Source organism: Apteryx mantelli, chromosome 10, assembly GCF_036417845.1.
Source record: "Apteryx mantelli isolate bAptMan1 chromosome 10, bAptMan1.hap1, whole genome shotgun sequence".
Classification (NCBI taxonomy): Eukaryota; Metazoa; Chordata; class Aves; order Apterygiformes; family Apterygidae; genus Apteryx; species Apteryx mantelli.
The window spans coordinates 23,581,609-23,603,154 of NC_089987.1; the positions used below are offsets into that span (position 1 = coordinate 23,581,609).

The 21,546-nt window shown below is 46.1% G+C and overlaps 1 protein-coding gene across 3 annotated transcripts; it reads right to left on the bottom strand.

The window, feature by feature from the left end:
• Positions 1-903: 903 nt before the first annotated feature.
• Positions 904-19,832, bottom strand: KATNB1 (katanin regulatory subunit B1). Of its 3 annotated transcripts, XM_067302743.1 has the most exons (20): positions 19,759-19,832; positions 18,955-19,253; positions 16,084-16,214; positions 13,829-13,946; positions 11,933-12,033; positions 11,331-11,372; positions 10,573-10,656; positions 9,663-9,778; positions 8,592-8,663; positions 8,188-8,338; positions 7,740-7,927; positions 7,491-7,624; positions 6,662-6,712; positions 6,412-6,488; positions 5,628-5,747; positions 4,480-4,629; positions 4,083-4,159; positions 3,589-3,663; positions 2,693-2,809; positions 904-2,075 (listed from the first exon to the last, which is right to left on the bottom strand). In XM_067302743.1, exons 2-20 carry the CDS (start codon positions 18,992-18,994, stop codon positions 1,943-1,945), a joined length of 1,977 nt encoding a protein of 658 aa, XP_067158844.1. In that variant the 5' UTR covers positions 18,995-19,253; positions 19,759-19,832; the 3' UTR covers positions 904-1,942. The 3 variants fall into 3 exon arrangements, with proteins under 3 accessions (XP_067158844.1, XP_013816289.2, XP_067158845.1); XM_013960835.2 differs by lacking the exon at positions 19,759-19,832 and having other exon boundaries at positions 18,955-19,628; XM_067302744.1 differs by lacking the exon at positions 19,759-19,832 and having other exon boundaries at positions 1,996-2,075; positions 2,645-2,809; positions 18,955-19,630.
• Between the last annotated feature and the right edge of the window lie 1,714 nt (positions 19,833-21,546).

The following is a 21,546-nucleotide window of genomic DNA, read 5'->3' on the forward strand; positions in this document are numbered from 1 at the left end:
GCTTGCAGCAGTGACCGTTCTGGGCAGGAGCAGACCAAAGCGCTTCCCTGCATCGGGACCAGCTTGCAGGCACGAACGTGACGGCAGAATACAAGCTGGGACATAACTGTTAACACATAGGGTGTCAGCACTTTAGGGAGAGCGAACCAAACGCCGGCCGCAAGCAGGATACGGGCCAGCCGTCTGCACCTAGATGGGGTGAGCCCCCACTGCTCCATAAGGCTGCTCAGGTGTGGTTAGGCCAAGCAAGCATCCTCACCCCTCCCTGGTGGCAAGTTGCACAATCCCAACCAGGAGCAGGAGAACAGGTCATGTGGGGAAACCACAGTTGGGGAAGGTGAATAAAACACTCACAAGCCTCCTCTTTGTTCCTAAAACTTGACTGCGTTTGGATGAAGTATCAGATTGCCTTCAGCTTTCCTGCTGGCTCCACTAGACATACCTGAGACAGGTTCTCCTATATCCCCAAACACCAGCACCTGGTTTAATAACGCCACAGAAAAACATACAGATGAAGCACTGTACAAACCTGGAGGTAGAGCCTAAACTGTGCCACTATGCTGAGATCTGCTAGAAATCAGAGATGGGGAGAAGAGATCTGTTATCAGACCAGGGAGGACAAGCTGCAAACGATGACACTGTTATTAAAGCTGGGAACTAACCAGCAGAGTGAAACCTCCCACAGGATTTCAGCAAACCACCTAGTAGTATGGTCTCTCTAGGACTGGGACAGGACATAGGCATCCACTTAGTCATCACAGCTTCCCAGCAGGCAGGGTGAGAACATGGCAGGCTCTCCTTTCAGACATCCCAAAACCAGAGCCCTACTCTTCCCTGTAAGCTCCCAGCCAGGAGCCCTGCCAGGGTGAACAGTAGTTAAAGAGATTCAGGCGTTTAACACAATTTAAAAAAAAAAGTTACAAATCTTTTTAATAAAATTCATTATAAGTTACAGTTTCCCAAAGAACAGGCTCCAGTGTATAATGGGAGACAGGCTGGGAGGAGCAGAGGAAGCACCAACAGGAACCTCTTCCCCGCAGGAAAGAAGAAAGAAGGACAGAAAGGTTCTGACAGCCATTTATTGAAAAAGAAATCTCTGAGAGTCCAGTGGATGTAGAAGGACATTAGTCCACGTCCCTCTGCCCTCCACCCTCCCAAACCCTTACCCCCAAAGGCAAACACACATGACAAGTCCTGTTTAAGTCACATATTTTAACAGATTCAGGTAGACCTCAGTTCCCAGCAACAGTCTGAAGGTAACTTATGTGGCCCAGGGTTACCAGCAGGGATTTTGAGAAGCTATGAGACAACCTCCTCTCCAAACAGGTCCTTGAGACTACACCAGGCATGGTGGCACGGTGTCCTGGCTCATGTTTTTTGAAGCAATCCAAAGGGGCCAGTCCCAGATGCCAGCAGATGAGGTCCAGTCCATGCTGTGGGAAAAGGGCACTCCACCCGATAGCAGGCTTTTGCGGGGCAGAAATCGCAGTCCTTCAGCACGCTGCAGAGAGACAAAGAGAGCGGGCCCAGCTGGCCCCAGCCACAGAGCCAAGCAACAAGAACCAACAGCACACATGGGTGAAGGAAGGGCGACAGCAGGTTCAGAGCCCTCCCGTCAGGGAAAGGCCAGCACACAGAGACAGAGCAACTAAGAGCTTGATGATGAGATGAAGAGCTGAAATGAAGCTGCTTCCCTAACAAGGACTTTGCAATGCCCTCAGCCAGTCAGGTCCCCTCACACAGCAGAGGCATCTCTACTCAGGTTTTTAATCCAGCCCATAAGGCACTGGGGTTGGGCAGGTGACCAGATGGCCAGCCAGGTTCCAGTTCCCTACCATGCCGGATGTGATGGATACACAGCTAGACAGGTGAAATCCAGCCGGACCAAGAGCAGAGGGGAATTTGGCCACCTGTGTGTTTGCATGTGAGGAGGTGGCGGCTGTCACTCCAAGACAGCCATGAGGAGATGCAGTTCCCGGAAGGCACTACCATGGCGGCCGCTGAGCCCAGACTTGTTCTTGACAATGTTGCTGATGTTTTTCAGCTGCTTGTAGCACAGCTTGCATTTATGGAGCCTGCAAAGACAGACAGCAAGACACAGCGTGAATTCTCAGCTGCTTCAGAGATGTGTTTGTTCCTGGGGTGCCTGAGATTCAACTCAGCCAGGAAAGGAAACACAGGCCCAGCCAAGGGCCTGGAAGAAACTGGAATGTGAGTGTGACTGTGCAGAAACAACATGCCCTCAACATGCATCCTGATGATGCAGGAGAATCGCATCTACGCAGGACTCCTTCACTCCTATTTTTCCCTTTGGCAGGGAAGTCTGGAGAGGAAGGAGATGATGTTTCTAGAAAGTCAATTCTCAGAGGAGAGCTACTCTGCTGCAAAAGAGAGAGCTGGGAATCCAGGGCCTGGCTGACAACCCAAGTGCCTTGTGAGGTAAGGATTGCAGCCACAGGCTGGTTTTATTCTTCACACGCTCTCACTTTGGTTAGGTATGACCCAATACGCAGAGACAGAGGGAAAAGCAGTCCTTGATCCTTCCCTCTGAGATCAGAGGGGAGACATGCGCGGTGTTTGGAAACAAAAGGGAAGGCATGCTCAGTCCGGTATCAAAGCCCCAGTGAGAAGGAGCAAAGCTCACCCAAGGGAAAGGCTGGTTTGAAAGGGAGGGAGGTGAAAAGCACCTCACCTTTCCTCTCTGGTGATGTCCACCCCAACAGAGGGTGGTGCAGCAAGGATGTCTGTGATCAGTGGCAGGAATCGCTGGAGTATGAGTTTCAAAGAGGTACAACCAGTCTGTACATAACTGAAACACAAACAGAGATATCATTCAGGTCCCACTTGAATTTAATTCCTTTCCTCCCAGCACCTGGCTGTAAACACCGTACAGCCCTCACACACATCCAGTCACTTGGAATAACTTCCTTAACAATCCCCCTCCATCACTTGCAACCAGGCGAGGAAAGCAACCGCAAGGACCAACGCAGTCTTCATTCAAGCCAAGACTGAGAAGTTGAGCCTTTTGGAAAGGGCCTGACATATACCTTGCTAAGTGGGATTTTTCTGTTAAAGAGCAGAGATGTCCTGCCTAGGGCACCCAGCATCCACCATCACCATCTCTTTTTGTAAGAAGGAAGAGCAGAAAAACCCCTCTTAAGAGAGATGCTAGATTTCTTTCCCACCCAACGATGAGGTTCAAAGCAATCTTCCAAGTGACCCCAGGGCTGCTGCAGGAATTCATTCCCCTTGTTCACATCAGCAGTTTCATTCCTATCGGTGTGTAAAGCCCACTTGTTCTACATTAACTTCACCTACCATACCTGGCTGGCATAAGTACCTTCAGTTCAGCCTATCTACAGCAAATCTCAACATCCTGCTCTTAATCAGGACTTCTTGCCCATACGTACTTTCCATATCTTTTCCCACACACACTAGACAATTCCACTGCTCTTTTTCAGGTGTTATACTGTACCTGCTGTGATTTCCCAGGATTTGCTTTCATCTCCAAAATACCCAGTGGAGCTCTCCTATGAATATTCACACAGCTCCTTGTCCCCTAACCCACTCATGTTCTGGTGGCCTCACCTTTCATATTTACTTTGGAGTAGTTTTTCTATCTGTGGCAGGACTATAGTGCACAGATCCAACTTCCAGAGAGACCTGGAAAGAAAAGGATACATTCTGAGACTGGATACTGAGGCCTTACAAGGCTGATTCAACACAAATAACGCTTTCTGACAAAAAATCCCAGCCAGCTGCACTCCGGTTTACTGAGCAAGTTCACTGACTCCCCCTTGTGATAGAAAGTGGCAGGTTCTGTCATTTTTTATTGACTCCTTGAAGAATCGTTTCATGAAGCTCTAAGACTTTGATTTTCCTTGTGAGACATCATTTGCCTATAGAAAAGACCCTGTACGACTCCAGCACTTACTGGCACTGCAGGCTTGAAAATCGGACTAAAAGCATATGCATTTCATGTTGTCTTGGCACACTGGCCGAGAGGCAGGTACCATGCAGTACTCCTGACACCTAGCCAGATGGTTCTTGTGTACCCCAACCACAAGCTCCCCAAGACTTACGCTTTCTGGTTGACAATATTCAAGAGGTCCACAACAACGGAGAGATCGTTGATTGCCACAGCGGAGTCTACAGAGTTCTGAGAGAGAAGGGGAAGTAATTTATTGCAAAGCTTGAACTGGCTAAACTAATGCAATTAGCAAGTGCTGCTTTCCAAAAACAAGGTAGAGGAAATGTGGAAAGTCCATTAGGGAAGAGAAGACAATTCCTGCATGAAAAACTTCTCTCCCCGTTTCCCTGAAGCCATTCAAATACAATTTGGACACAGCAGCACTCTGTGGTGCACTGCTGGGGAGAGAAGCGATGAAACCCACATTTTGTATAAGAAGAGATCCAGCCCAGTCAAGAAAGCTGCTCAGCTGCTCCCCTACTCAACCTCAAATATCTCCACATCCTTGCCTTAATGTCACCAGTGCTCCATACAGCCCGCACAGTGTCCAGGTTCTTGTGGCGGCTAGTGAGCACCACACACATGGTCTCGTGGCCTTTCCTGATCTGGGACATGGCTTCCTCATCCACCAGCTCAGTCTGGTTTTGGTTTTTCACAGCCTGCAAATACAAACACCAATGGAGAAGCAAAAACAGAGCAGGGTGATGCAGAAAGGGTGGGAGCTTTCTCATAGCCTAGGTGAGAGCTGATTTTGGCCAGGAAATACTGACTTCCATGCAGATTGTTTTAAAACATTTTGAATTGGAAATGCTCAATTTGTTCCAATTTCAGCTACTCACTTTTGCCTTTTCTACTAGGTTAATCACAAACAGAAGTTTGAAGCCTTGGAAAAACCTTCAAAATTAAGAAAGGAAAAAAGTGAAGAAAAATTAAGTTTTCAAAGCCAATACATTTTGATGAAGAAAAGTTTTCATGCAACCCCTATTTTCAATGCAAAATGTTCATTTGAAATCAACAAATTCTATTAAAAAGCATAAATCTTCCGCAATTTATTAGATGCTACGTTTGATTCCTGCCCAGGCCGTGCTGGAAGCTCTACTTCATCAGTTCACATTTAGAGTTTGGGATCATGAGGGTGCTCTGGTCCTTCTCCCTTACTGGAACAGGGCACATCCTCCTGAGAGAGGCAAAGAAGCACCTGAGATGCAAGAGGCAAAGATTCTTGTGAAATAATTGTACACCTGTAATGGCAGACATCAATTTTTGAAATGAATCACTGTCTAGCATGTGGAATGGATCAGTGTCCTTGTTCTCTGCTTTAATCACATGTTCTCAGTGAGCATGGACCAACACTGTTGTGTTTGCATCAGCCTACTGCCAAGCACAATGAGGGCCTGGTCCAGCGATCCTGAGCTACTAATTCAACAGGAACTGCAAGTCAAGGCAGTTGGGAGGCAGGAGAGTAGGCTGGCAGCAGAAGAACCAAGTGAGCGGAGTGAGAGCAGAATATAACATGTTCTTTGGCTGCTGCATTCAGTAATGAGGACCGCAGGCTGCAGAAAATACCTGGAAAGACCCTCCTACATCTCTGAGCACCCCCTTTCCGATGCCCCCTAACACAGAACCCATCTGAACATTTTTGTGCGGAGAAACTTACTGGCAGAAAGTCGGAGGCCTTCAGGCCAATGGGCTCATTCCTTGCTGCAGGAATCACTGATGGCTCTGTTCTGGTAATAGGAGTGGAGGAGGCAATTGGTGGCCTCTGAATTGGGTCAGACTGCAGAAGAGAGTTGAATAAAAGCTATAGCAACAACAATCTGGCCCCAGTAGGATGCCCTCTTTCCTGACCCACTTCTCTCTCAAAGCAGCCTGCTAATGCAGAAGCAGTCTCCGATTTGCTAGCATGGCTTAAGAGGCAATAAAGTATCTCTCAGGTATACAGCAAGATTTAATTAAGGTTTCAGAAGAACATGGGGATGCCTCAGCAGAAGTGCTGAGTGCTGTCATTGTTACTGGCATCTAAAATTAGGGCAATGGGCTGTGGCCAGCTCAAAGGCAAAGAGAGAATTCTAAAGGAGTTAGTATAATGTATCGCGTCACGTAGGCTGACTGAGATTTTGGCTATAAAGTAGTCTCAGTTTGAGCATCCTCAGAAATCTGTCACTTGTGTCTCCTCAGAGTGCCCCAGTTTCGAGGTGGAAGGAGAAACCGGACTGAAACAATGAGAAATGAACAAAAGCAGTAGAATCAACATCTGCTGGAGGCCTGGCCTTCAAGCCTACTGCTCCAGTGAGACACATGGCCTGCCACAGATCAGAGCTGCACCTTTACTGGTCTTCAATAAAGGAACCAGCTTGACAAGAAACAGTAAAGTCTCAGGCACTCACAAATCTTTCACAGCAGGGGCGTGAACAGTTATTAACAGGTTATTCAGTACGTACGTGTTCCGGCTTTGGCAACGGGGTCTGGACATCCACAGCTTGGCTGGGCTTCACTGCTTCCTTTACAGTTACAGGCTCTGCCAAGATGGAAAGAAGTGGAAAAGCAGAAACTGACTGTTCCTTTCAGGAGAAGCTTCCAGCAGAGGGTCTGTAGAGCTAGACTACAAGCAGTCATTTCTGCAGAGATGCAACTTTTCCCATCTAAGGGCTCTTAACCCCATTCACACCAAGGGGTCATTTTTATACTCACCGTCCTCAGGAGGGGCTGGAAAGGGCTCGTTGTTTCGTGGAGGAGTTCGAGCTACGGAAAAAGAGGGGGAAAAAAACCTGATGGAGCATCCAAGGCTACAGATTAGCCATAAGTCAGCCTTGGAGCTGGGAGATCTCCAGCAGCTCCATAGATTAGGCAATCAGTGATACAGCAAGCAGAGCTATCTCCTCCGGAACTTAGCGTTATTGTTGAGTTTAGTCGAAGGTTTTTAGCCATCACGACTGGGAGGGACAAAATTAACCCACATATTTCATTGCTGAAGGGGGATGAAGTGCAAGAACAGGCAATGTCATGACAAATTGTATTAGAAAAAAAAAAAAAAATCACATCCAACTAAATTCTAGCATACATAAAGCAAAACAATGACTATTAATTCTTTAGATAGTATAATTCATTTTTCACATTTACAGAAAAATGAGATAAGGGTATTGTATTGTGCCTCCCAAACAATAACAACTGCTTTAACAAAACATTTCAACTTTTCTTCTTTAATGGAGGCTGCTGGAAATTCCTGATTTTGTATATAACAGAATCCTAAGCAAATAAAGAGATTCTGTAACACAATGGTCCTTCCTAATCAGGACAGGAAAGCTACATGCACACACAGGCCAGACTTCAAGCAGACATCACTGCACCCCAGTTAAGGTGCAGCCTTCCAGCAGCTCACCAACATGATCTATGGTTCAGAGCACAGAATATAAACGTTTTCTAACAACGACAGTAAGCCAAAGTTCACTTCTACACCGGTTTAGTGCCTACAGCTCTGATCTAACCACCATTCAAAAGCACAATGAACTCTGGTACTAACAGATGGAGTTCTTGGGCTGGAAGATCTCTTTGTAGTCCTCTGGGTTCTGGATCTCAGCCTTTGATTCCTTCTCATCGCGGTCATCTTCACTGCTTGGACTGCGCCTCTCGCTCTCCGAATTGTGCTTCACCCTGCTGCAAAAAAAACAGATGTTGACAGGACCAGTCATATGGACTCTGTTAGAGTGCTAAGCTCCCTGTACATTCCCTCAAAACCTTGGAATTACAGCAAACCAGCAGACCCCCTTACCTTTGTGGCTTGCTGCAGCTAGTTGATGGCCTGTCATAGATGCGGCGAAGGGAGGACCCTGCAGGGGTAGGCTGAACAAGAGGCTTGTCGTCCCTGATCAACCCATGAAGAACGGAACCTGATTTTGTGACTCTGCTGAGATCCACAACAAAAGAGGAGACTGTGCTTTGTGCAAAGGAAACTCCTATCTGTAGAGGGAAAAGATCAAGGTAATTCACTGAAAAGCGGGGTGCATGCCAGCCTTAGACATGACAGAGAGACCCTGAGTAGCAGTGCTGGAGAATTTCTCAGTTCAGCACTTTGGCTTTTTCAGTTTGAAACTGCCCATGTTTTAGAAAGGCCATGACTGACACAAGGCTTAAAGTTCAGAAGGCCTGCAAGCACGCAGCAGGATTTTATCTTGTGTTTTGCAGCCACCTCCCCCCCTTCCTCATGAACAGTGGCTCACCAGCTGGTTGTTGCAGATAGATAAGTCAGCTACTTTTCCCCAGTTCACCAAGACCACATCAAAACAGCGTTCTGGCTCCCAGCCGTACACACGCAATGAATCCTGGAAGCCACTATACAAGCAGCAGCCATCTGGGTTGAAAAGAACACACCTGGGAGAAGGCAGGAGATGGAGATTCAGACACACCTTTCCAAACTTACTCACTCCCACAAGGACCCCAGGGCTGTATCCCTGACTTCACTGAACACCTCCAACCAGGTTTTTAAACATTGAGTCTACAGATCCAATGAGCTTGTGCAACATCTCCAGCTGCCCAAACTTCTCCACAGTAAAATATCCTTCATGAAATCCTCCCTTCACCCTCACTTTAGTCTCTGTCTAGTTGTGGTAGGAACTTAATATACCTGACTGGAGTGGCCTCCTCTTCAATACAGCTCACAACTTGAAACTTCTCCAAGTCCCAGAATCGGACAGTCCTGTAATACAACAGAAGAAAAATCATTGCTCATTTCTCTGGAATCTGCTGTAGGAGTTAGTATTAAAATAATATACTAATAGCTAGAATGACTTTCACTGTTGTGCGTATATGATGAACCTACAGTGAAAGCTAGTCTAGCTAAGATCCATGGATCCAGCCACGGAGCTTAGAGGCTCTAAATATGTACAGGTATTTAGAGCTGACCCAGAGCGAAGGACTCCCTGCTAGCGGAGCAAAGCTGTTCAGATAGGAAGTCAGCTGGATCAGCGAGCCTCTCAAGCCTGTAGCATATGGCGGAAAGTGCCATCAGTTTTGGATGAGAAGGTAGGATCTCCATACTCTGCACATCACAGATGTGACATGTTGTTTGCTAAATGGCAGTCTCATGCAATGACAGGATTGTCACACAACTCAAACCCATGTGCTGCGTTCCCAAAAGGAAGGGCACCAGGAAAGGGAGTTGACATATTAGGATCCCCAATACAAGAGAGACATGGAGCTACTGGAGCGAGTCCAGCAGAGAGCTACTAAGATGATTAAGGGACTGGAGCATCTCTCCTATGAGGAAAGGCTGAGAGAGCTGGGACTCTTCAGCCTGGAGAAGAGAAGGCTGAGGAGGAATCTCATCAATGTGTATAAGTATCTGAAGGGAGCGTGTAGAGAGGATGGGGCCAGACTCTTTTCAGTGGTGCCCAGCGATAGGACAAGAGGCAAAAGGCACAAACACACACAGGAAGTTCCATCTGAACATGAGAAAAAATTTCTTTACTGTGAGGGAGACAGAGCACTGGAACAGGTTACCCAGAGAGGTTGTGGAGTCTCCTTCTCTGGAGATATTCAAAACCCGCTTGGATGAGATCCTGTACAATGTGCTCTAGGTGATCCTGCTTGAGCAGGGGGGTTGGACTAGATGATCTCCAGAGGTCCCTTCCAACCTCAACCATTCTGTGATTCTGTGACATACACAATTGCCTGCTTTCTCTTTCCCCTCATGTACCTGTCAGAGCTGCCAGAAGCCAAAAGGTATTCGTTGGGATGGAATTCAACAACGTTTACTGGGCCAGTATGTCCTGTAAATTCAAACATTATCTTCCCAGCAGCCAGATCCCATAGCTGGAAGAAGGAAAGAACAGAGAGACTCTTGAAAAGATTTAATGTTAGAGAATCATACTCTGAGTTTCCTTTTACTGGCAATCTAATCCTTCTCCCCCTCCAAGCACATACTCAAGTTTGTCAAGGAAAGCAATGATCAGGGAAGGACTACTGTTCCAGTCACTGAAGACTGCAATTTTTCCTGGTTTTTGGTCATCCTCTTTTACATTTTCTATTTAGTTCCTTGCTAATTTGTCCCCCAAAAGCTTCTGTTTTATATTTAGAGACTGGGATAAAATAGAGCAAGTTCCACTTATTCCAAAGTAAGTTTTGAATAAGTTCCACTTATTCAAAAGCAAACAAACAAAAATCCTGAAGCTCTGAATCCTTTAACAATTTTCCCTGTGAGCAATGTATAGTATAGCACATCTTTATTGAATTACCAGAGCAGAGCCCAAAAATAATATCGTGAAGCAATGTGCTGAGGACAACTCATCCTGTAACTTACTAAGACGGAGGCCAACGTTCAGGTATCACAATTCTACCCATCACTGAAACTTGAACTTTCATGTGCATAGTGCCAAGACATCTGTTGGATAAGTGCATTTCATCAGATGCAACTCATGTCTGGATGTTCTGGGCCACTGAACAAGATCCCCATAAACAGATTTCCCCTGCAAGGCCACAGGGCTCCCACTGCTGCCTAATGAACAAAAGGGGGCTATGAGAGAGCGGGTAAAAAGATGGTCCCTGCAGTCCTATGTACCGTGAGCATATCAGGAGGATGTCATAGTAATAGTTAACAGACAAATTACCTTTACACTGTGATCATCAGCAGCAGAGGCTAACCATTTCCCATCAGGGCTAAATCGGAGACACCTAACAGCTTGTGTGTGACCCTGAAACGAGAAACATAAGAAGCACTGTGGGTTTTTTTCCTTTAAAGGGTATTCTGGCTTTTACCTTTCTATTTTATACAATATAATAAAATAAAATCAAGTAACTGTATCACAGACTCCACAGCTCACAGAACACTTAAAAACTACACTCAAAAACTATCCATATGAAATGGGCATAAACTCTCTCATCTAGACATTTTTTTGCATCAGTATAAGAGTGGTAAATAGAAATGTGGCTTAATACAAATCTAAGTTAAAAGACTTCTGGGTGCTCAGCCAGGATTGCTGTGCCATTAAGTTGGTTTCTAAAGTGAAATTAATATACAGCAAGTTCTTTGTGTAGAAAAAGGCTCCGAGAATAGAACCACGTCAGCGCAGTGCAGACGTGCCTTGTAATACCAGCCACAGTATAAAGAAACACTTACTCATGGATGCTTTCCACCCCCCACCGAAGCCAACCAGCCTATAGTAACTCCTATGATAACCACTTCCTGTCCCCATACAGTTCAAAGAGGCATACAGAGGTTTATCAGGCCACTTCATAAATCAGGCAGAGGTTATTTTTATTTCAGAAAACTAGGAAGTTAATCAGATAAGCTCTTAAAGGCTTGCACACAAGTCCTACGTAGGAACCTTTCTCCCCTCTTCTCCCAAAAGCTAGCAAAGCATTTTACCTTGTACCTGAAGACACAGCCTTTTCTTCTTACATCCCAGAGCTGCAGGGAAGAAAAGCAAACAAACCATATGCTTAGAACGATATATGGGGGGGCCCCAAGAGTCACGTAGGAGCAAGAACTCTCCCTGTCACAGAGCTGATAAACACTGTAGAATGAAACCACTGAAGGGGCTACTAAACCCGTGTCTGCTCTCGGTATATCTCCTGACCTAACTTTCTAAGTGAGAACCATTTTTGTAAGGTATTTCATACTACAGAAGCTCAGTTCCTAGAGTCAAATACCAGCCTGATGAAAGCAGATGCAATCCACAGAAATCAGTACATCTATACTTGCTAACGCCAGGTCTCATCTGGCACCAAGCTCAAAGAGCCTTGTGGAATGAGCCGCATTCCATAACAGATGAATCACATTCGTTGCATTACACTTGTAAAAATACCTGCAAGAATTTCACAAGCATTCATAAATACACCTGCCCACATGCATGCAAATGATGATATACAACATCCACCAACAGCTTGGCACAAAACACCTTCTGTTCCTCTTCATAACAAAGATGCTGCAAGCGAAGAGGATAATCTCTAGGAGAAACTGGGCTTTACCTTAATGTTTGTGTCCAGAGAACCAGATGCCACAAAGCTTCCAAAAGGATGGAAATCAAGGCTGCAGATATTTGCTTTGTGACCCAGTAACGTACGAAGAACTGGGAAAAGGAGAAGTGGAACAGAGAGAAAGAACAGGGAGCAAATATTTAGCAGTTGGTTTCCCCACACAGAATGCAGTTTAGCCTTACTCTCTTCACCATTAAACATATGCCAATACAATGTACATTAGACATACTAGATATAGTTTATTCATCTGTGTATATTAGTCCATGGAAATGTTTCTGAGTTCACCCTTGCAATGCAAAGAAACGGCAACAGAGGGCCTGTGCTCAGTGATCCTAATGAAATTCCTGTCCTTGGGTATGGAATCTATGAATAAAACTCGAAGGTCTCCAATATGAAAATAAAACTAAAAAGTCACACTTAGAGGCAGCTGTCAGGCAGTGTATGCTTCCACTTGTGGCAAAGAGAGCAGAATGAGAGAAAAAAAAACCAAAACACTTTTTGGAAAAGTGAAAGGGACACTTGACTATCTGCATCGTTCACCTTTCAGTTATCAGAAAGACCCTTTCTAGGTCTCTCTGTCACAGTGTGGACACGTGCCTGGTTTCCACCACTCATATTCCAATATTTGCACTGGATTCCTCCAACTGCCCCTTGCAAGAAGTGTCCCAAAGATTGTGCAGGGAAGGGACGCTCAGGAAGTAGGAGGCAAAGAAAACGATCACAGTGCTTCAGCAAGTCATCAACCCAATAACACCTCTTGCGATTCTGGAATCCAGTATGGACCAGTAGAACAGGTACACCATATCTCTGAAAGCAGAGACAAACGCAGAGCTCAACTCCGAGGCTCACATAAGGACAGAAGCAATCTCTCTCCATCATCAGCCATCTGAGACATTCTCATTATTCCCATGGCAGGAATTAGCTCTTGAACCAGACCAGGAGGGGTCATTTGCACAGACACTGGCTCATAGGTCTAGTAATAAATTCAGCCACATCAGTTACTCTCCACCGGTTGAGCCAAGCTATTTTATAACTGAACTGATTCTAAATGTTTGAATGACAAAAGTGTTCTTTATTATTTACACCATCTGCCCTTTGCTTTCTTAGCTCAGCCAATGAAAATCTGTTTTTGTTACACGTTCTTACGATGAGCAAGTAGCAAACTACATGAAATATTCATTCATTTTATAGTATTTCTGCTGGAATGCACTCAAACAATTTGTGATACCTTTTCAAAATCGCTTTAGGATTTGAGAAAAATGCGATAAACAAAATATGATTCAACAGTATTCCTTTAAAGGATCAGAGTTCAATGAGTTTATAGCTTTTATAATTTATTATAAATTAGGCCCTTGTCTATTTCTGTGGCCAAGCATAAGCAGAAGAGGAGAAAAATCACTTGAGGAAAAAAGAAAATTAAACCAGAACCTAAAAATTAGAGATCAGCTGGCAGGGGGATTCCTGGACTTGTGCAGAACCTAAAATACTTAAAACCTTTAGATTTATAGTATCCTTTTAATTAAGGCCCAAATTTTTAAGTTGAGAATCCAAATACAATTGCTATATGCCTAATTACCCTACAGATGCATGCAGACTGATCTGGAATATAGATTTCAGCATGCTCAGGTCAAAATCCTAGAAACTAGCTCCTTAGATCAGTCTCCAGAACACACGTACATATTTCTGCTCAAGACTGCATACACAGCTCTACAGTCTCAGCAGGAACAGCACAAAAGCCTTCGATAACAGTACTGGAAATTAAGATGAAAGCAATGCCAGGCTCCTGTTCCTTCTCAGTTGGGAATCTTCCAGGTCAGCAAAGATATTAAGCATAAGGATGTTCCAAAAAGCATGCATAAACAGAAGCCCAAACACATGGAAACATACTTTTGGCAGCTTCCAGGTCCCAAACTCGAATGGACCCTGACTGGGAGCCTGCAACAATGAGTTCCTCGTTTGTATTGATCTGTAGGCTCTCAATGGGTGTTGTATGGCCTGTCAAGCTCTGCAAGAAAAAACAAGAGTCACGATCGATGGCTAATGACAAGGCCCTGGGCAAAGTTTATGGCCACAATTGTATAGTTGACACTTGACTGGTAAATAAAGTATTTACCCATGATTTGGGAACACCTGGCTGTGGGTCCTTCTCTCCCAGCAGCTATCAGGATGGTAGGGCATCCTAAAGAGCATCACTGTATAGAGCACTGTGCACACATCTTCCAAGTTCTCCCTACTTTCTGGGACACTATACTTTGACTAATTTTTGAAGGATGCATCAGCAGAGACATGGGTAGTTAAACTATAGGTGTGGATGCCCACACAAGGTTGACACATGCTTACATTATAAAAATTACGCTGCGCAAGCACAATGACACCACGTTTGTTCTAAATGGGTCAGGTAAGTGTCGTGAACTGGTTACAAAATCAAAGCAAGGGCAAAACCAGGGCTACTTCGAAACCTTCACACAAGCAAGAAGCCATATGTTGCTGCCAGCACTGGGCGTCGCAGTGACAATGTTGTGCCATTACTAGAGTATTAACTTGAGGCAAGAGTAATAACTCACAGGTATGCAGTTTCTTTCATCCTTGAGCATCTAAAAGCTTACAAATTATGTAAGTATTTCGAAAAGGCCCGAATTTAATTAAAACACAAGAATATTAGACCTAGCTCGAGAAAACTAATCAACATACATACTGCTATTGTAGACCTTTCAGTTGTCAGTTAAGCAATATTATATTCTAGTCTTTATCCTCAAACAGGTCTTTTAAACAGTTAAGCCAGCTCTGGGCCTCCCACACATTTAAAGAGGCTGGGAACATCAGTCCAAAGCCACCTGTCCTGATGGATTTCATCTGCAACTGCAATGCTCTAAGGTTACAACTGTTACCACTTAGGGAGAAACAAAGCTCAAACTTAAAACAGAAATTACAATGCTACCTGAAAAGTTCCTTTTCTCCCTCTTCCCCACACATAAATATCCGGAATCTTAACAATGTAAATACAAAAGATGAATTTCAGAGAACAAAAAACAAAACATAACCCCAAAACTCCAGATTCTTTTGATATATAACAACAGCAGAAGTTCTCAGTAGTTTTAGTCAACCCTTGCCCTTCACAAATACAAGCTCCTAACACCTGGGGCTCCCAGAAAGCACAGGAGAGCTATAGTTCTCTGCTCCCACAGAAGGGATAGGGAGATATTTGGCCTTTCCCCCTTTCCAAAGAAGGAAATATTGTGGCTTCAAACTGCTGTCATGTCACTGGAAATGGCCTGGAAAACGCAGCTTAAACACACTATGAAAAAATTGCAGCGCCACCAGGGGTGAGCAACCCCTTTTGCATCTTTTTCAACCTCTTTATCTTGACCTCAGTAAACGAAGGGTAAAATAAAGCAGAAACTCTCTTCTTCTAGCTTTTTTTGACCCTACTTTTTCCTCATGAGGTTCACACTGGCTAGAGAAATACTTCTCATAATGCAACATTAATTATATTGTTAACAAAACAAGTGACACGGGACACTTGCTAAAGATGCTTTTCCACAACATCCAATCAAAGGCAGAGGATGCAGGACAAACAACTGTTAATTATACTTATAGCGTGTGTTAGTGAAAACTACTGTGGTAATCTTACTCTTTCTAACATGCTGCACCCAGTATTACTCTTCCCCAGCCCACAGTCAAGTCAGCAAACTATTCTGACAAACACGGTGCCGCCAGAAAGGGACCGTGGGACAGGTGGGAACATACCCTGCTTGAGAGGTTTCCTTCTACGAGGGCAAACTCCAGGGCACAAAAGTAGCCCCTGCAGCTCACGCTATAAAACTAGCTGACCTTGTACGAAACTCTGCACTTAATTATCTGTAACCTGGTAACAGAAGGCACAATATTTATTATCTGAGCAAAAACTGGTCTACCTGAAGCAACGAGCATCCTGGCTTGTCTCTGGAGCAGTGCTGCTCACCAATTACTTGAATTCTGTCCCTATCTCAGGCTAGAATCAGATCATCCCACTTTGCGCTGGCAAACTCTATTCAACCGTTGCACAAGCTGCAACCCAAATATCTTTTCCCTCATTTCCCACTCTCCACATCTCAGAATTAATATTCCCATCTCCCAAAAGCTGAAAACAGGCCAGTCCTTACCATGATGCAGTTGGGCTTGTTAACTGACCATATGTTGACCCGACAGTCATCTCCTCCAGTTGCCAGCAGCCGGCCTGAACTTTTCCCCAGGACTAGTGAGGACACGTTGCTGCTGTGAGCTGTGATCTCTTCTGCAAAAAACAAAGTGAACAAACACTTATTACAGACTGTTATACACATCTTCCATCCCATCCCTCCCAGAGGACTAAAAACTTTCTCTCTCCAGAAAAACTTCCCAGTTCCCATTGGACAAGCTGCAGCAAGGCAGAGTTCAGATAAGAAGTCATACGATTATCTTGCTTGAAACAGTCCTTCTTGGCTCTGTCTGCTGCACTTCAAGACATTTGCTGACCAATCTTCACAACTCCAGCGTGCATGTCACTTACAACAGCATCTTCTCTCGCTAGTAGCAACTCAGTAGCTGTTTAAGATTTGCTCAACTGTAGCAACCTGCTACAGTCTTATACTTTACCTTCTGTACTTGGGTTTCAGTAAGCTGAACTGTTTCAGAAGGTGGAATGATATGAAGTAGCCACAATCATCTAGAAAAAGGCCCTCCAATACTGCTCTAGTAAGCACCAGAAGACTGTCCAACCTGAGAGGAACTGGCAGATTAACAGCAGTACAGTTTGTTACCTTAAAGAGGAAAAAAGTCAGACTCAGCACTGGGGATAGGTGGAGCTCCCTTCTCTGAGCTTTGGCAGAGGCTTTGCTACATTCCCACTATGTAACACAGGTGAAATTTAACAATGCAGGCAGTGTGAAACAGTGCCAAAGGAAGGATGAATATATATTTTTATTTTTAAGGGGCAGAAAAGAACAAATGCGATTGATATTAAAAGACTGTTAAAAAGCTGGGGGCTGAGGGGAAGGCCTGATATTGTGAGGGCTTCACAATGACAGAGCTTGAGGGAAGTCTTACTATAAAGAAACAAATTTGGGGCTAAGGAGAAGCCAAACAAGAGCATCTTTGCATAGATATCTGTTTTCATAAGGGATTTTAAAATCCACCCAAATTTCTGGCAGCAGCTTTTGTCAGACGCATTTACCAATTTCCTCCTCTTACAGTTCTCTTCTTTGAAAGTTCACCAGATTTGCACGCATAATATTTACGAAACTTGTTTGTAAAAAAGCTAGGTAGTAATCAGTTCAGCTTTTGTTCAGATTGTTGTGACGGCAGGAACAATTTGATGATTTAACATAAGACACTAATCCAAAGGGACATAAGGACTGCAGCAATAATAATTATAGGTATCTTGTCCTGAGGTTGTCAAGAGTGCTTTTTTGAAAGCAAGACTGCGCAACTTTCACGTTAGCTGGACCAACACCTTTCAAATTACAAAGGCTGTAAATTAAATGAGAAGGGCAAATCTGAAAATATACTTGCACTGTGTTGAAAGACCAATCTCCTGTATGACAATGCTAAAGGGAAGTATGGATGTATACATGAAATTGAAGGTAATAAACAATACAATTAGTATTAATGGACCGACTATTTAAAATTGAAAGTATGTATGCTGAGCATTGCTGTTAAAATGAGTGTGTCAGCAGCTCCACTTTTTGCTCCTCTTGATTTTGTTCTTAATAATGTATTAGAAGTTTAAGAGTCATTGCTGAAGCACTAAACCTGTGTTTATAAAAGCCAGATTATAACTTCATGCCAGCCTTGGCCAGGCAGCACCACCCTCTCCCCTGGTGAAGTGTCAATTTACTTAAACCCACAAACTTTTTTCATGCAGCATCATCACCAGCTATGACCCACCAGCTCAGTGACAGTAAACTCCTAATTAGCATCACTAAAACATTTTCTAACACTCAGAATGCTTCTTACTCTGAAGAGGACAGTAAAACAGGATAGCCTAGCAAAACCAAAGATCAAGAAGTTCTGTCCATTTAAACAGAACCGAGATTTGAGACCAATCAAATTCCAACTTTTCCTGTAACTTGGGAGTTTCAGGAATGGGAACATAACATCGCAAACTGGTGTTCTGCTCAAAAACATGTGAAATGATCAATATTGGCTATACCGCAAGGGTCACTACTATACATGACTAGTTACTGTATATTAACAAAGTCGACCATCTCAGCCCCATTAATATATTGCCAGTCAATGTTACTACATTTCTGCTAGGCCTCAAATCACTGGCCTAAAACGCACATTTCTGAACAACCGATTACCTCCCTTTGCTTCTAACAACTCCTTCACAGCTCCTATAAAATTACCAGTCAGCGACCAGAGAAGCAATCAGAGACTGACAATTAGTAACTGTTTATTGCTCTTTCTACAGAAAAATAACGAAAGTAAAAGCAGCGGATTCTTGCCGTCTCTTAGAAAGCAATTTCAAGAGAATGAGACATTCTGATCCTGCAAAGATCACCTCATCCCTCCTGCAGCAATGAAGTATTCGGTATACCAAATTTGGTATACTATCCGTAACAAATGAGCAGCAATGAAGAGCAATCCCAAACCAGCTAACACGACACTTAGGGAATTCTCCATGGCAGGTTGGGCTCCGTATGGGTTTCAATCGCTTCCCTGGTTGTTCTTGTACTACATTAGAGTGACATGGGTTTTGCTTACTAGAAATTTAGGAGCGCATTTCAAAAACTAATCAGAAAAAAATACAGACCATTACCCTTTGAAAATAATAATGACAAGGTCCCATACTTCTCCACTACGCTGCTTCAGCCCTTTTCAAAAACTATTTTGGAAACACTCTGCAACTTAGAAAGGGAGATAGGGCATTCATACCCAAGGAAGAAATTAGCTCATTCATATCACGAATAGCCTCTCTCTTCCCCCTTGCCAGCTGAGAAAACTCCTCCGTTCTACTTCACAAAGGACAGGAGAGAAGCCTGAGAGACACTCACGCAGCTTCCATGCTGTCTTAGTGGCGACAGACACTGCCATTTCTTAGCGTGACGCTTTTCTGACGGCCACAGGAGAGGCGCCTTCTTCCTCCCAGCAAAGCTCCACTATCTAGACTTGTGTGGGGCTCAACCCCCCAGCCTCAGCTGCTGCCTTTTGATCTGCTTGGACGCATCCAGCCTGACGAGCCTCCTCTTTCAGAAGACGTATCCTAGAGCATCCAGAACAACTGCCTTTCTCCAGTCACCAGCCAGATCTTCAGTTTGGACTTAATCTTCATCTGGATCAACATGACATGGGCCTGAAGTGAAAAAAAGACTCATCAGGGTTACGGCCACATCCCCTCCCTTGCAACTCTCATCCGCCGGGCGGGAAGGCCAGCGCCGAGCCACCGGCAGGCGCGGTGACGGGGCAACCATCCTGCCGCCGGCCGCAGCCCCGGCAGCAGAGCAGGATGAGGGCGAAGCTAATGAGCTCTGGCCACAGCGCCCTAATGACTACGGCACTAATTACAGCGGGTCACCGGGGAGCCCCTGCGGAGGCTTCCTGGGTGTGGGGGGAAAGGGAGGGAGGAGGGAGGAGGGAAGTGCTTCTCAGGCCGCCTGGGCCACACCGGGGCCGCTCTGCCCGCCGTTTACACCGGCCGATGATGAACGGGCGGCGCCCGGTGACCGTCTGAGCGGCGGCCGCGGCGGGGCCCAGCCGCCCCCGCGCCGCTGCGCGCCCGCGGGGAGGCGTCGCGGCCCGGCCTCCGCCCGCAGCGCCCCCGCCCGCCGGGAGCCGCCCCCGCCCGCGCCCGGCTCTACCTGCGGCGCCGGCGGCAGCGGCGGCGCCGGCGGCGGCGGCTCCCCCGCGCGGGCCCCGCTGCTCCCGCCGCCCCCCCGCACCGCCCGCGCCCATCCCCCCGCGCCGCTGCCTGACAACCGGCCCCGCACAACAAACCTCGGCCCGCGCCCCGCCCCCGCTCGCCCGCAGCCCAATCGCGGCCGGCGCCCGCATCCGGGCCCACCCCCGCGCCCCGGCCAATCCAAGGCGCCGCTGAGCCCCGCCGCTCTTCAACGCTGCCGAGTGGCGCGGTTGACCGGCCTCCGTGAACCAGCTCGGCCAATGGGAAGTTGAGGGAGGGGGTGGTTGCCTCGGCAACCGCAGAGCTGCTGGCCATTCACAACGCAGCTTCTTGGCGGAGCCGTTCGACCTCAGCCAATGAGGAGGGCGAGCGGTTCAGCGGCACGCCGAAGCTGTGGTGCCGCCATTTTGCGGTGGGGCAGGGCGTGGGGTCTGGGCCGGGGCCTCTTCCCGGCCGGCGCGGCAGGGGAGACCGCGGCGGCCCCTTAGGCCCGGGGCTGGCGCTGGGCGAGGGGCGGCGGCCGGCAGGTCCTTGCTGGGCCCCTCCGCCTCAGAGCCCTGCGGCCGCCCTGGGGCCCTGCCCGGGGGCTGGGCGTCCTGGGGAGAGGTCTTCCATCCTCGGGTATCGCTGGCGCTGCCCCGCTGGGCTCCCGGGGGACCCGGCTGGGCTCCCCTCGGCGCCTCTTTTTGCCAGGCAACGCTGGCACCTGCTCCGGCCCTCGCCAGCCGCCTTGCGTCTGCCCTGCCGCAGCCTGGGATCGCTTTTCTCTTTTCACTCAGGATAATGCTTGCCAGGTGGCTCTCGAAGTCTTTCTGAAATCAAGTTACATCATGTCTCCCGGTCCCGTCCCCCCCTTCCTTGAGGCCAATTACTCCATCAAAAGAGGGAATCGAATTAGCTTGATGCTAGTCCTTGTTGACACGTATTAGCTATTTTTAGTCACTGCTGTGCCCCTACTGCCTGTAAAAGGATTTTTAAATTAACTTGTTCTGGTGTCTTTTCTGTAATTGAATTAAAACTGATGAGTTTGTAATCATGGACTTGCTCTTTCTTTCTTTCTTTCTTTCTGTGTAGAGACCTTAGGTTTTCATTTCTCGCTTCAGGTCCCTCAGTCCTTTGGGATTTCAAAAAAGTCATCTCTTGTGTTTTGGAAATTGGCTAATCCCATACATTCCTTACGCTCGCTTTCAGTAGCTTGCGCCTATCTGAATACCTCTCTTTCAAATAATCTTCAACAGAGTGAGCTGTTTCTGAGTTTTCTCCTTTCCTGAGCTGTTTCCGTCTCTGTTACGTCACTAGACTGTGGAAGCATTGGCAGAAGGGTGCAGAGCTGTCGCAAATAGCGTGGGCGTTCGAAGTTGCATGCAGCTGTTGTCAAGTCTCATGACGTGATGTACTGCCATGTCATATAAGATCTCGAAGCTCAAAAAACACAAACTGGAAGGTCTAGTCAAAAACAGGTTAGCCGCCAATATTTACTGTAGAGAGTATTACACACTGTAACAGCCTCCCAAAGGAAGAGTTGAATTCAGCTGCTGATAGCTGCCCATAAAATAGAATGTTTTCTTCAATCAACACCTAAATTAATGGGCTCTGAATAGGGGTAACTTGGTATATTTTAATGACCTGTGATATTCAGATTAGGCATAATGAGCTAATGGTGGCTCCTGGTTTAAAAATTGTGGTTACATCTTAAAATATCTCACTAGAAGAGAAAATGACTCTATTGCAATAAGACAGTCAATCA